General features: G+C 39.9%; 1 protein-coding gene across 1 annotated transcript; it reads left to right on the forward strand.

Annotated features, from left to right (window-relative positions):
• Positions 1 to 2,982: 2,982 nt before the first annotated feature.
• Positions 2,983 to 12,565, forward strand: LOC139640887 (NLR family CARD domain-containing protein 3-like). Its single transcript, XM_071515079.1, has 6 exons — positions 2,983 to 3,522; positions 4,286 to 6,215; positions 6,793 to 6,969; positions 8,662 to 8,835; positions 10,447 to 10,493; positions 10,921 to 12,565. Exons 1-6 carry the CDS (start codon positions 3,126 to 3,128, stop codon positions 11,448 to 11,450), a joined length of 3,255 nt encoding a protein of 1,084 aa, XP_071371180.1. The 5' UTR covers positions 2,983 to 3,125; the 3' UTR covers positions 11,451 to 12,565.
• Positions 12,566 to 13,839: the final 1,274 nt, after the last annotated feature.

A 13,839-nucleotide genomic window follows, 5' to 3' on the forward strand; every position in this document is an offset into this window, starting at 1 on the left:
GACAGGGAGAAAAATAATTGGACTGAAACAGGATCCCCCAAGAGAATCCCGCAATTTTTCATTCCATGCGTTTCACTAAAGTTTAATACATCATATGACACTGTTTTCCATAACAGCTATAATATTGTTCCAGAATAGAAAACATTCACGTTTACTGCTTTTTTTGATGTTACTGTATCATCTGTACTGTATGTTCTTTATTAATTCAGAAAATGATGCAAAGAAGAAACTCGCAGCAGATCTAAAGAAGATAATCCTGGATCAGTATGAAGAGGAAATGCATCAAAATGAGATTTACACAGACCTCTACACTGTAAAATCAGGGAAAAATAAAAAGGAAGACCAACAACTAAAACCAACCAAATATGATGAAATATTTGAAAAGTCATTCAAAGCGGGGAAAAAACGAACGTTGCTAACAAAGGGAGTGGCTGGTATTGGTAAAACATTTCAAACAAGGATGTTCATGGTGGACTGGGCAAAAGGAAAATCCAACACAAACATAGAATTGTTATTTCCACTCCATTTGGGGAAGCTGAATTCAAGACCAGACAAAGTTCAAAGCTTGGAAGAACTGCTTCATCGTTTCTTCAAGGAATCCAAACAAGCAGCAATTCCCAACTATGACAAGAGTGAAGTAACATTTGTCCTTGATGGTTTGGATCAATGTCAACTTCCTCTTGACTTTCACAACAATGAGGACTTGACTGATATCACACAGCCAGCCTCAATGGATGTGTTACTGACAAACCTCATCAAGGGGAAACTGCTTCCCTCTGCTCGTCTCTGGATAATCTCCCAACCATCAGCAGTTGAGAAGATTCCTCCTGAGTTCATTGATGAAGTGACAGAATGTCGAGGTAAGAAACTAGCTGAACACTATCAGTGCCCTATAACATATTATCATAACTCATACTCCCAAATAGATAATTCTTCATCATGACAGTGGTTAGTGGATATGTTTAAGAGATATTCTGAATTGGTAGAATGTCTTCACATTTTATCACACACTCTTCCAGGAATTCAGAAACAGTGATTACCTGATTATACATGAGTATCTTTACAGTTACATTTCCACATTCTCATGCTGTTTCTCTACCAAAATTAAATACAATGGCAAATGCTAACATTATTATCATCTACGGCCCGTCAGTCATTCAGTAGATGTGATGTGGCATCTTCATTTCTATACCATGTTACATACAGTACATACAGTAATGTTGCTATATTGTATTTTCTTTCTTCACCTGTTCGTAAGTCAATATATTGAGATAAAAACGAGAAAGAAAATTGGTAGAACTTAGTAATGGGATCCTGGCAAAGCTGTTTTTTTCACCTGTTCTCAAGTCATACTGAGATATTAGACAGACCTTAGAAATTAGATCCCCAAGAGAGTCCAATCCAATTGTTTTCTCTCGCCTCTCTGGGCTTCCATACATTTAACCAAGTTTAATAAAAAAAACATCACGACACTGTTTTCCAAAACATTCACTGCTTACTGTGTTTCTGAAGTCTCTGTATCATCTGTACTGTATGTTCTCTATTTATTTAGAGATGGACGCAAAGAAGAAACTCGCAGTAGATCTAAAGAAGAGAATCCTGCATCAGTATGAAGAGAAAATGCGTCAAAAGGAGATTGACGCAGAACTCTACATCGACCAACAACAACCAACACCAACCAAATATGATGAAATATTTAAACATTCAGAGGGAAAGACAATTCGAACAGTGCTAACGAAGGGAGTGGCTGGTATTGGTAAAACATTTCAAGCAAGAAAGTTCATGGTGGACTGGGCAAAAGGAAAATCCAACAAAAACATAGAGTTGCTATTTCCACTCCATTTCAGGGAGCTGAATTCAAGAAGAGATGAAGTTCAAAGCTTGGAAGAACTGCTTCATCATTTCTTCAAGGACGCCAAACAAGCTGAAATTCCCAACTATGACAAATGTGAAGTAACATTTGTCCTTGATGGTTTGGATGAATGTCAACTTCCTCTTGACTTTCACAACAAAGACTTGACTGATACCAGAGAGCGAGTCTCGATGGATGTGTTACTGACAAACCTCATCAAGGGGAAACTGCTTCCCTCTGCTCGTCTCTGGATAATCTCCCAACCTTCAGGGGTTGAGAAGATTCCTCCTGAGTTCATTGATAAAGTAACAGAATGTCGAGGTATGAATCTAGCTGCACACTGACAGTAACAAATTTGTATAACTCATACTCTAAAAATAGACACAATTCTTCATCATGACATTGGTCAGTGGATGTGTTTAAAGAGATGTTTTAGCACACACACCTCCAGGAATTGAAAAACAGTGATTACCTGATTATTACATCAGCATCATTTTATGTCAGACTGGAAATATTTTTTCTTTTTGTTTTACTTTTCATATACATATACACACACATATACATATATATATATATATATATATATATATATATATATATATATATATATATATACTGTATATATATATATATATATGTATACAGTATAGTTATGAATCTTTTTATTATTTTTGCACAATGGTAACATCTTCAACAATTCAACAGAGACAGAAAGGTGACTGCATTTACCTCTCGCCCCCCCTCCACTTCATTTAGATATAACAGTCATAACCCTCAACAACCTCAACAATTTTAATTTACTTTTGTTACTTGATCCATGCTGTTTTTCAACACTGCAGTGGCTGTCAGCTATTTCACTTTATCTTTTGTTTAGACCTGATAATCAATAATGTGCTCAACTCTGGTTTTGCTTTTGTTTTTTTATTCAGAGTCTGTGAAGCGCCAGCAGCAACTAGCATCAAAGCTGAAGAAAAGGTTTACTGAAGAAATCCCTCAAGTTGTAGACAAACCTCATCCTAACCACAAAAACATAGAACACATCATAAAAGAGGAGAGGAGTGGTGAGGTTGATAAAGGACGTGCAACGGGAGAGACTGAGGCAAAAACGAAGAGACCAGTGACTTCACCAATACAGACCTCTGGTATCTTCAAACATGAAAAAGATCAAACAATCAGAACTGTGCTTACTGTTGGAGAGACTGGCATTGGAAAATCCTTCTGTGTACAGAAATTCACACGAGACTGGGCAAAAACTTCAGCTTTATTTAGGGCTATGGGCTGGTTGTCAGACAAATTGGGCAAAGGCAAAGATACTACAGAACTTGTATTTCTACTCAAGTTCTCTGAGCTAAATTTGGGAAAAGAGGACAAAATCACTTTGGTGGGACTTCTCAATCATTTCTTTAAAGAAACCAAAGAATCTGTGATCTCCAACTATGAAGAGCTCAAAGTTCTGTTTATCTTTGATGGTTTGAATGAATGTCACCTTCCTCTTGACTTTGACAACAATAACTCCTTGACTGATGTCAGAGAGCCAGCCTCACTGGATGTGCTACTGACCAACCTCATCAAGGGGAATCTGCTTCCCTCTGCCCGTCTCTGGATAACCTCCCGACCTTCAGCCGCCAAACAGCTCAGAGAAATTGTCGACAGGGTGACAGAAATACGAGGTAAGCTTATGGGTGAAGATGAAGGCTGTCAAAGCTTCATCAAGCAGAGTTGAGGGTGCGTTCACACCAAGCGTGTATGGAGAGGTTTAGTCAAACTCTGGAGCGTTTACTTATTTAGGCTTGTTTGGTCAGGTGAGAACAATGCCATTGGATCTCAGGTGGCACCAAATAACCACATCAAAACCACCTGAAAATACAAACTGTGGTGCAATTTATGAGTGAGAACGTAATCTGCACACACTACAGGAAACAACCCCTAAATGCAACATTTTATGGGTACAAGGAGACAGATGTTGACATCTATAGCCAGCAGTTATTCATGCTTGCAAGGTAACAAAATGAACTGAGGGCAAACAGCAGTGTCAGCTGATGCTTATATTCAGCTTTTTTGTTGTGTGCTATGAACTGGTATGAACACCAGAGATGGTAAATTATGGTAAAGGGCGCAGACATCATCCATCATGCACAGTTAAAGTTACAGGGACAAGAATCACATTTGTTTTGACCCCTCACTGCCAAAATCTCTAACCTCACAGAATGTCAGGTTACTAAAACTGTCCAATAAACAAGCTACTTTTGAGTCCATGTTACTTTTGTGGTTCATTTGTAATTAGGCAGTGTGAACCTAAACAAACCAAATACAAAAATGCAAGGAAGTGAACAGCAGGTTTGATCGCACCCTAAACAAACATTTCATCATAACTGTTTACTATTTTGCATCTGCAGTATCTCTTCATTTCCTTTATGTTGTGTTTTCATACAGAGAAGCCTCATATTGTAAGCCAACGGAATCTCAAATCTCAGGTAAAGGCGCAATTTCACCGTGTGTCAGAGGGGATCGCTAAGCAGGCAAATTATGCTCTTCTGAATGAGATCTACACCGATCTCTACATCATAGAGGGAGATGGTGGAGAGGTAAATAGTCAGCATGAGTCCAGACTGACTCAAGAGGCATTATTCAAACTAGTGAGACAAGAAACCTCTATAACATATTCTGACATCTTCAAACCTGCATCTGGACAAAATAAAGAAATCAGAACTGTGCTAACAAATGGAATAGCGGGCATTGGAAAAACAATTGCTTCACAGAAGTACATGCTGGACTGGGCTGAGGGTGTGGCCAACCAGGACACATTTTATACATTTCCATTTCCTTTCCGGGAGCTGAATTTGAGAAAAGAGGAAGAACACAGTTTGGAGGGACTTATTCATCAGTTCTTCCCGGAAATGAAGACATCAGAAATCTCTGACTATGACAACCACCGAATTCTGATTGTCCTGGATGGTCTGGATGAGTGTCGGCTTGATCTGAACTTCAGTGATAGTCAGCCCTGGAGAGATGTGACAAAACCAACCTCAGTGAACACTCTGCTGACAAACCTCATCCAGGGAAATCTACTTTCCAAAGCTCAAATCTGGATCACCTCCCGACCTGCAGCATCCAATCTTATCCCTGCTGAAAATGTTGACCGTGTTACAGAGGTGCGGGGATTCAATGATGAACAAAAGGAGTACTACTTCAGGAAGAGATTCAGCGATGAGGACCTGGCCGAGAGAATCATCTCACATGTGAAGAAATCAAGGAGCCTTTACATTATGTGCCACATCCCAGTCTTCTGTTGGATCACTGCAACAGTTCTGGAGGGCTTGATGAGCAAAAAACAAGAAGTGGACTTGATGAGCACAAACCAAGAAGAGGAGATGCCCAAGACTCTGACTGACATGTACGTGTGCTTTCTTTTGTTACAATGTGGACAGCGTAATGTCAAGTATAGTACAGGTGAGACAGATGAGAAATCTGAGACCAATGAGAGATCTGAGACTGATGAGAAATCTGAGACCGATGAGAGATCTGAGACCAATGAGAAATCTGAGACAGATTCATGCTGGAATACAGAAAACAAGAAAACCATTCTGTCTCTGGGGAAACTGGCTTTTGAAGAGCTGGAGAAAGGAAACCTGGTCTTCACTGAAGAAGACCTGGCAGAACGTGGCATTGATATCACAGCAACTGCAGTGTACTCTGGGTTGTTTACACAGATCTCACGAGATGATCGTGGGCTGTACAAACAGAAGCTGTTCTGCTTTGTCCATATGAGCATTCAGGAGTTTCTGGCTGCTGTTCATATCTTTCTCACATTCAGTAACAAAGGTGAAAATGTGCTTACCATACCAGACTCCACAGTTGCAGAGCTGCCTGCATCTGACTTCTATAAGAGCGCTGTGGACAAGGCTTTAGATAACGCTAACGGAGACTGGGACCTGTTCCTCCGCTTCCTTCTTGGCCTTTCACTGGAGACCAATCAGAGACCTCTGCAAGAGCTGCTGACAAAGACAGAAAACAGCTCTGAGACCAACAAAAAGACAGAAAACAGCTCTGAGACCTACAAAAAAACAACTGAGTACATCAAGGAGAAGATCAGGGGAGAGCTCAACAATGCAGATAAAAACATCAATCTGTTCCACTGTCTGAATGAACTGAATGACCATTCTCTTGTGGAAGAGATCAAAAAGGGCCTGAGCTCAGGAAGTCTCGCATATAAAAATTTCTCCTCCTCCCAGTGGTCAGCACTGACCTTTGTGTTGCTGACATCAGATGAGAAGCTGGATGTGTTTGATCTGAAAAAGTACTTGAAATCAGAGCAGGTTCTTCTGGGGATGCTGCCAGTGGTCAAAGTCTCCACAACTGCTTTGTAAGTAATTTCAAATATTTAATTTATCTTGCTATGCAGTCAATAGCTGAAGTTAATAATTTTTACAGGTCAATAAGCGGTATGGAACAAAAATGAACACATAAAATGACTGTCAAATAGTGATTCTATCTGTTTATTGGCCTCTATCAATGACACCGTTGTTTACTCATCTTCTGAGGTGTTGAGGTGTTACTTACTTGGTCCTGCTGGTAACACTGGTTTCTTAGATTTCTGCAAGTGGCAGTATAGTACTTTTGTTGAGATGATGTTCATGTAGATATTTTAAATGCATTGTAATATTTTCTGAAATTTGTATATATTCCACTTATTTACTTCAAGATGGAATCCCATATAGATTATGAAATTGGTTAGAATTTGATGATCTGTCCTTTTGACTAAGTGTTAAAAGGACAGATAGATATTAACAAGGTTGAAAACAATCAAAAGTACAGTAATGACATTTTTTCCGAGATGCTCTGTTATTTGTTTCAGAGATACTTTGTTATTTTCAGCCAACAAGAGTTTCCCACAGCCTGTATTTCTGAATGGGCCTCTGATTTTATACATCTTTTCACAGGTTGAGTTGGTGTGACCTTTCCAAGGAAGCCTGTGCAGGTCTGGCCTCCTCAGTCCTCAGCTCCTGCTCCTCTAATCTGACAGAGCTGGACCTGAGTCATAACGACCTGCTGGATTCAGGCGTGGAGCTGCTCTCTGGTGGCCTCAAGAATCAAAACTGCAGACTGGAGATTCTCAAGTAAGTGCATTTTACATTTAGATTTTATAGTGGCAGATGGCTGATGGTAAAGGTAGAATAAACACAGCTATCATGTATCAAAAATATATTTCAATATTTAATATTTAACAAGCTAACTATTAGAATTTAGGCATTTAGCCTCATCACGATTTAAAATGAATGCAGCAGTACAACAGGATTAAATTACTGGAGCACCAAAAATACAAACCACCAAGGGTCTCAGCCATTGTGCCTTGACAATGTAGGTAACAAAATAATCATGGCTATACCTATAACAACCATGTATCCTAATATAAAATGAGGAAAACTCTGTCCATCTGTCTGTCTGTCTGCATCCATTTTGCTCCTCAATGGGTTGACCAATCAATCTGAAACTGCACATGGGCATTGAGCATTGGCATAGGCAGGGACTGACGAAGCTGATTTTTCCATTTTCCCAAATTTACGCTGTTTATGAGCATTTTTGGCAAGTCTGCATGGAGTTGTGGCGCAAGCATCCCCGGGTATGGACTAGTTACAGAGAAATGTTAAGAAAGAAAATGAGAGCTGGAAATGAGAGAGGTAGAAAGGATTAAGCCGTTCAACTGCCTGTTAACTATTTGATAATGAATGAGTTCACATTCACAGAGGGGTGGTTAAAGTTTTATCATGATTTGCCTTCACAGGGAGGTCATGCACAGTGCAATCTCAGAACCCATCGTCTGTCCGTCTGATGACGATTAGACTCTAGGGGCGATGGCCAATATTTTGGGGTTTCCAGCGTAGCCAGCGGACATCCAGGCCAAGACTTCCTCTTCCGTGCGGCGGTCAAGAGACGACGTCTACGACCGGATTGTTTCACAAGTTTTTTAGGTCTGGAGGACATTTCAGCTAATCTCTATAAACAGATATCTGCATATGAGACGTCGTCTCTCAATTCCAATTCCATTCTCGTGTCTCAAGTTGCTAATCGGACTGTAAACAATGACCGGCGCACGGAAGAGGAAGTCTTGGCCTGGATGTCCGCTGGCTACACCGGAAACCCCAAAATATTGGCCGTCACCCCCAGAGTCTAATCGTCGTCAGACGGATAGACGATGGGTTCCGAGATTGTGCACAGTGTGATGTGCTGTACTATAGGAGCCTACAATGCACACTACATGACTTGACTTCCACCATAGTCGTTTATACTCACTGCTTTCACCAAATTCCCACTGTGTAACTTCCCTGCTAACAATCCCTCACAAATACATTCAACCAATAGTGTCATACATGACAGTCATTTAAAAAGGAAAAACTATATTGGATATCCATTTACCATGATTGACCTTTTTGCTTTTTTATACTGTTAGAGACCTCACATTACTACAAGGGGGAACAAAATGTCTGTGATACCTGCAGAAATGATTAAGACCTATTGTATTTTACTCTAAATTGATGGCTGAATGACATAGTAATGTGGGGTTCCCAATTAACACCAATGACATCCATTAGATTGTATACTCTAATTCCACATATTTTACAGGCAATTACAGCATCTGAAATTGAAACAACAGATTGTTGTTGAAATTTAAATAACAGATTTTCATTAACAGTGCATCATTTCCTTTGAAAATAACTAGAGAGAAGCCAATGCTCTAAATGTTTGTCTCTTGTGTGTGTGTGTGTGTGTGTGTGCGTGTGTGTGTGCATGTGCGTGTGTGTGGTCTGCAGGCTATCAGGTTGTCAGGTGACAGAGATTGGCTGTGATTTTCTGGCCTCAGCTCTGAAGTCCAGAACCTCCAAAGTGAAACAGCTGGATCTGAGCTACAATCACCCAGGAGACTCTGGAGTGACGATGCTCTCTGCTATAGCTGAAGATCCACACTTCAGCCTGGAGGCACTCAGGTAAAGTGAGGTGTTGGGATGTGTGTGAATCTGTGTGTACATTTACACAGCTGAGTGAGCAGCTAGGGGTTCGGTGTCGTGCTGAAGGACGTTTTGATAGGACACATGGCTGTTGTGGGGATCAAATCTGTGAGCTTTGGGTACAGCATCTCTCTCCATACACTGTTCCACCCTGCCATCCTAAATCGTGTGTGTGCGTGTGTGTGTGTGTGTGTGAGGCAGGAGGGATGCGATCACACCTTCAGTTAGTTTTATACTGTCCCAAACATAGTGGAGAAGTCAACTTTGTCTTCGACTTGGGGTTCATATTGACCAAGTTCATGCAGAGTTTTGGTAACGTGTCATCATTGAAACAAATCTGATTTCTGTCCCTGTAACTTCAGCTAAGCATGATGGACTTGTCTGTGCTCTATGCTGTAATTTACCTTCTCTGGTGTTCATACTCTCCTCCCCTCCATCAAATAAAACTGCCTTTCTCTGCCTAACTGACATCCCATTGGTTTAAACCAGAGGTCACTAATAGGCGGACCGCGGTCCGGGTCCGGACCCAGACGTCGTGCTATCCGGACCCGGACCTATAACCGATAAATTATTGAGAATTATTAAATTTTGACGGAGTGTTTCTATTTTAACCGGCGCATCTTTTCTAGCCTTTAAGACACTGACTTAGCGGTCCAGGAAACTCACAGACCAATTGCACGCGTTGTAAATCATCTCACATGATGCTACTCAGCCAATCAAATCTGTGCAGTCAGTGAGAATGATACAAACACACGGAGAGACGAGAGGAAAAGAGAGAGAAACACTCGGAGTAATTCACATGGCGTGCTCTAAAAAGAGAAAGGTAGACAGCGAAAACAGAGCCTTTAATGATGAATGGACAGACTCTTACATGTTCATTCTTCCCACGGGCAGTTCAAAACCAGTATGCAGTGGCCAGTATGCAGTGGCGATTATTAAAAGCAGCAATGTGAAGCGCCACTACGAGACAAAGCACAAATCTTTCGAGCAAACATACTCACCCAAATCCGATCTGAGGGCACAGAAAATAAACGATCTAAGAGCCCAATATAATACACATTTTTCAAAAGCTCTCTGTTGTTTTGGTTTTTTTTATGCATTTTTTATTTTACATTTACATAAGAACATATATTAATTATTAGAGTACTTATTATTTATAATCCCTCCAGTTCAATGTGAAAACTGACAATAAATATTGCTGAAATATTATTGAATTGTACTTGATTTATTTGATTTGACAGTCAGTTAACTACATAGCCTACAGATGTTGATACGACTACTAGGCTACTTCAATTTATATGACACTGACTCATAACGCAAGTTAGACATTATGATGTTCCGGACCTTTGCTCGAGGAAGTTTTCTGTAACTGGACCTCTTTGAACTTTAATTGAATACCCCTGGTTTAAACTTTTGAATGATCCCTCCCCTGGCCCAACATCCTGTTTCAATAGGAAATACATCACATTAATGAAGCAAGATGCTCTCAAAATGTGGTTTTATTGTGACTTTAAGAACACATGAAGAAATAGCTGAATATGAGCATCAGTCCAGATGTCTGTGTCTAACACATGTCTGCATTTTGTACAGATTGGACCATGGTGGCGAGCGTCGGTTAAAGTCAGGGATGAAGAAGTGTAAGTCTCTTACTGGAACTGTTCTTCATTATTTCAGCAGCCTTCAGACACCAGGCTGATCACTGACAAGGTTAACTTTAAAATGAGGGTCAAAAATGGAGATTGTGCCTTTGTGGCCAAACTTCACTGGTACTGATACTTCATGCAAGATCAGTTAAAATGTTTGTTTCAACACTGTTGTGTTTTGTTGTCATTTAATTCTGTTATCTAATATAGTTGTCTTTGTTGTCACCTTGATTTTTTGTTGGGACTTTTTAGGTTTTTCTCTCACCTGTAAAAGTGACTAATTAGCATTTGTTCTCTGTTTTATCATCGTATTTATCAACAGCGGTTTTCTTATCACTTTGTTTCGTTTTTACTGTACAAATAAACTAAACTTAAACTAAACCCAAATGCTGAATTATGTGTTTCTCCGTCTCTCTATCAGATGGTGTTGATCTGATGTTTGATGAAAACACAGCAAGCAGGAGGCTGGTTCTGTCCGAAGGGAACAGGAAAGCAAAACGTAAACAGAAGGTGGAAGAGGACGTCCCGTATCCTGACCACCCAGACAGGTTTAACAGGACTCAGGTGCTTTGTGAAGAGGGTCTGACCGGCCTGTGCTACTGGGAGGTGGAGTGGAGAGAGTCGGTCGGCATCGGAGTGGCATATCGAGGGGTCAAACGAAGAGGAGGGGACAGTAGCTGTGGCCTGGGATGCAATAAGATGTCCTGGAGTCTGAATTGCTCGAAGACAGAATACACTGCCTGGCATGAGACGCCCACCAGTATTAAAGTATCTGACCCCTCCCAGAAAATAGCATTGTTTCTGGACTGGGAAGGTGGCACTCTGGATTATTACAGTGTTTTGTCTGGAAAGTTGAGCCACATACACACTTTCAAGGCCAAATTCACTGAGCCCCTCTACCCGGGCTTCTGGTTTAAGAAAGGCTCAGTGTCTCTGTGTCCGATAGAGTAAATCCCTCTTTTATGGGAAAAACTTATAAAAATGAGGGTGGTGATTGTTTTATGCTCCATATGAAACACTTCCATAGCTCTGCAGGCAGCAGATTTGATGCAGCATCTTCATTTCCATATGCATTTCTATACCTATATTATTTTCTTTCTTCACCTGTTCATAAGTCAATATATTGAGATTGCAAGAGGAGAAAAAAATGTTCATAAGTCAAAATATCGATATAAAAAAGGGATACAAGTTTTAGCAGATCTTTTTTTCACTTGTTCTTAAAATTTGAACAGTCTGCTCTTTAGCCAGTGGGCAAGTTGTTAGTGTGAGTCGATGTTAACTGTTGTAAGATTTTCAATATATGTTTATTTCTATGGCAATTTGTCTTGATGAAGTAAATCTCATAAGCACTGATTTAAGGGCTCCATGGGGCCTCAAACTGATATGGTCACTGCCAGGAAGAAAATGCTCTACTGACATGAGCATATGGACAGGAGTAAAGCTGACCACATGTATAGGTAAATCTTTATATCTACATAGTGTTTGTTCTTTTAAAGTCACAAAGTTTTGTGTCTTTCTTCTGTAATTCAACATATTTCTGGTTAATACAAGATGTTGGGGCGGGACATAACGTGATGAGGGACTGTTCAAAAGTGGCCACCTTGGACCATAAACCTTGAAAGCTTGAAGTTGCAGGTTTTATGTGATGGGAGGGGGAGGGGGGTTCAAAAGCCTATGATGGTATTATTACTGGAATATTTATGTAAACCTACTGGTACGCCATTAAGTAATCTGTAAAACTATGCTGTTCTCCAGGAAGTTAAAATAATGCTTTTGATATATAAATAAACCTTTTATACATTTTTGGGCATTTATTGTTAAATGTGTGTTTGATGTAGAAAGTTAGCTATCAAAATCAATGTGACTTAAATATGTTTTTATGCATGCCATGGAAATTTTTTTTAATTGAACTTAATTTGAATGGGATTGAACTGAACTCATTAAACATAACCATGGTTGGTTAAGTTGCTGTCAAAATGTAACCCTTTTCACACAACTGGTTGCCTTCTTAAAATTACAATTAGTAACGTAACCTGTTGACCTGTTCTGCATATATTTGCAGAACCCGTTGAATATGCAGTTGAATAAACCATTTGTTCCAATCTATGGTCTTTTGGACTTCTTCATGTACTTCATCATCGACAACCATGATTAATTACTATGTGTAAAATTATGTTGTAAAGTTATATTAGATGTGTAAAATTATGTTAGTGTCTGTAAACTCACGTTTGAAATGTGTTTTTCTTACAGCTACAATTTTAGCACTTTCACTAGCACCAGTGAAAATCTTCCTGATACATAACGTACTTACAAGGTTGAAACAATACAATGTAAGTACAAAGTGGACACAAGGCACAGACAGAGGCAACTAACCTCAGTTTGTTTTGCCAAACTGAGGTCATTCCCACATGTGTACATTCAGCCTTGGAGAGTGGGATGTACCTGGTGACAAGACACTTCTAAATTACTGCATTCATGTGTCACACCATGGTGTAATATAACTTAACTGTCTAACAGACACCAGCATTATGGCTTAGAAAAAAAGCTGGATCAGTCACGTGGCACTTGGCAGGAAAGTCATAATATAAATCAACATTTTTTTAAACATTAATTCATCCAGGGAAGGTTTTTTCTAAACAGACATTTTCAGAACTTCACATTAACCAGCTCAGCTAAAGCAGTTTAGGTGTCAGACATTGTGATTTCAGAAGTGGACAAAGTGGACACAAGGCACACAACTTGCCAAACTGAGGTTATTCCCACATGGGTACTTTCAGGATCGGTGCCGGTCTGGGGATCTGGTCTGGGGATCCAAACTGACGACTCTCTGGTCACAAGCCAACTTCTCTCACCTTCAGGCGTCTGCTGTACCCATTCACAAGACTGGAGGAGAGTTTTGAAACCACAGGAACATTAACTAACAGACAGGTGATGTAACGGTTATGGCCTTTCATAGTTAGAAATGTTTACCTTTATCAAGCCAATCTGTATGTTTTTTAGACGGAAGAACAAAGTGCCAACTTTCATCAAAATCACACCAATGATGAATGAGATATCACTTCTGAGCTGAAAACTTTGACTTTAAATTATAGCAGCCTCATTAGGACAATCAGTGTAATTTCTAAGGATAGATGTGTGTGGTTAGCAAATTTTGTGTTACAGAACTTAAATTGTACTAGTGAAAATTTTAACCTTTAATCATAGCATTAACATTGGGCCAATCAGTAAAGTTTTTTAAACACCAGAACACAGTGTGAAGATGCTTCATCTCCCCAAGTTTGCTCAAAATCAGACCAGTGGTGTCCAAGATATCACCTGAGATATCATGTTTAACAGGTGG

This window comes from Centroberyx affinis, unplaced genomic scaffold (assembly GCF_046629955.1).
Source record: "Centroberyx affinis isolate AG114_WGS23_722 - 3 ecotype Tasmania unplaced genomic scaffold, CSIRO-AGI_Caff_v1 ptg000302l_1, whole genome shotgun sequence".
Lineage (NCBI taxonomy): Eukaryota > Metazoa > Chordata > Actinopteri > Beryciformes > Berycidae > Centroberyx > Centroberyx affinis.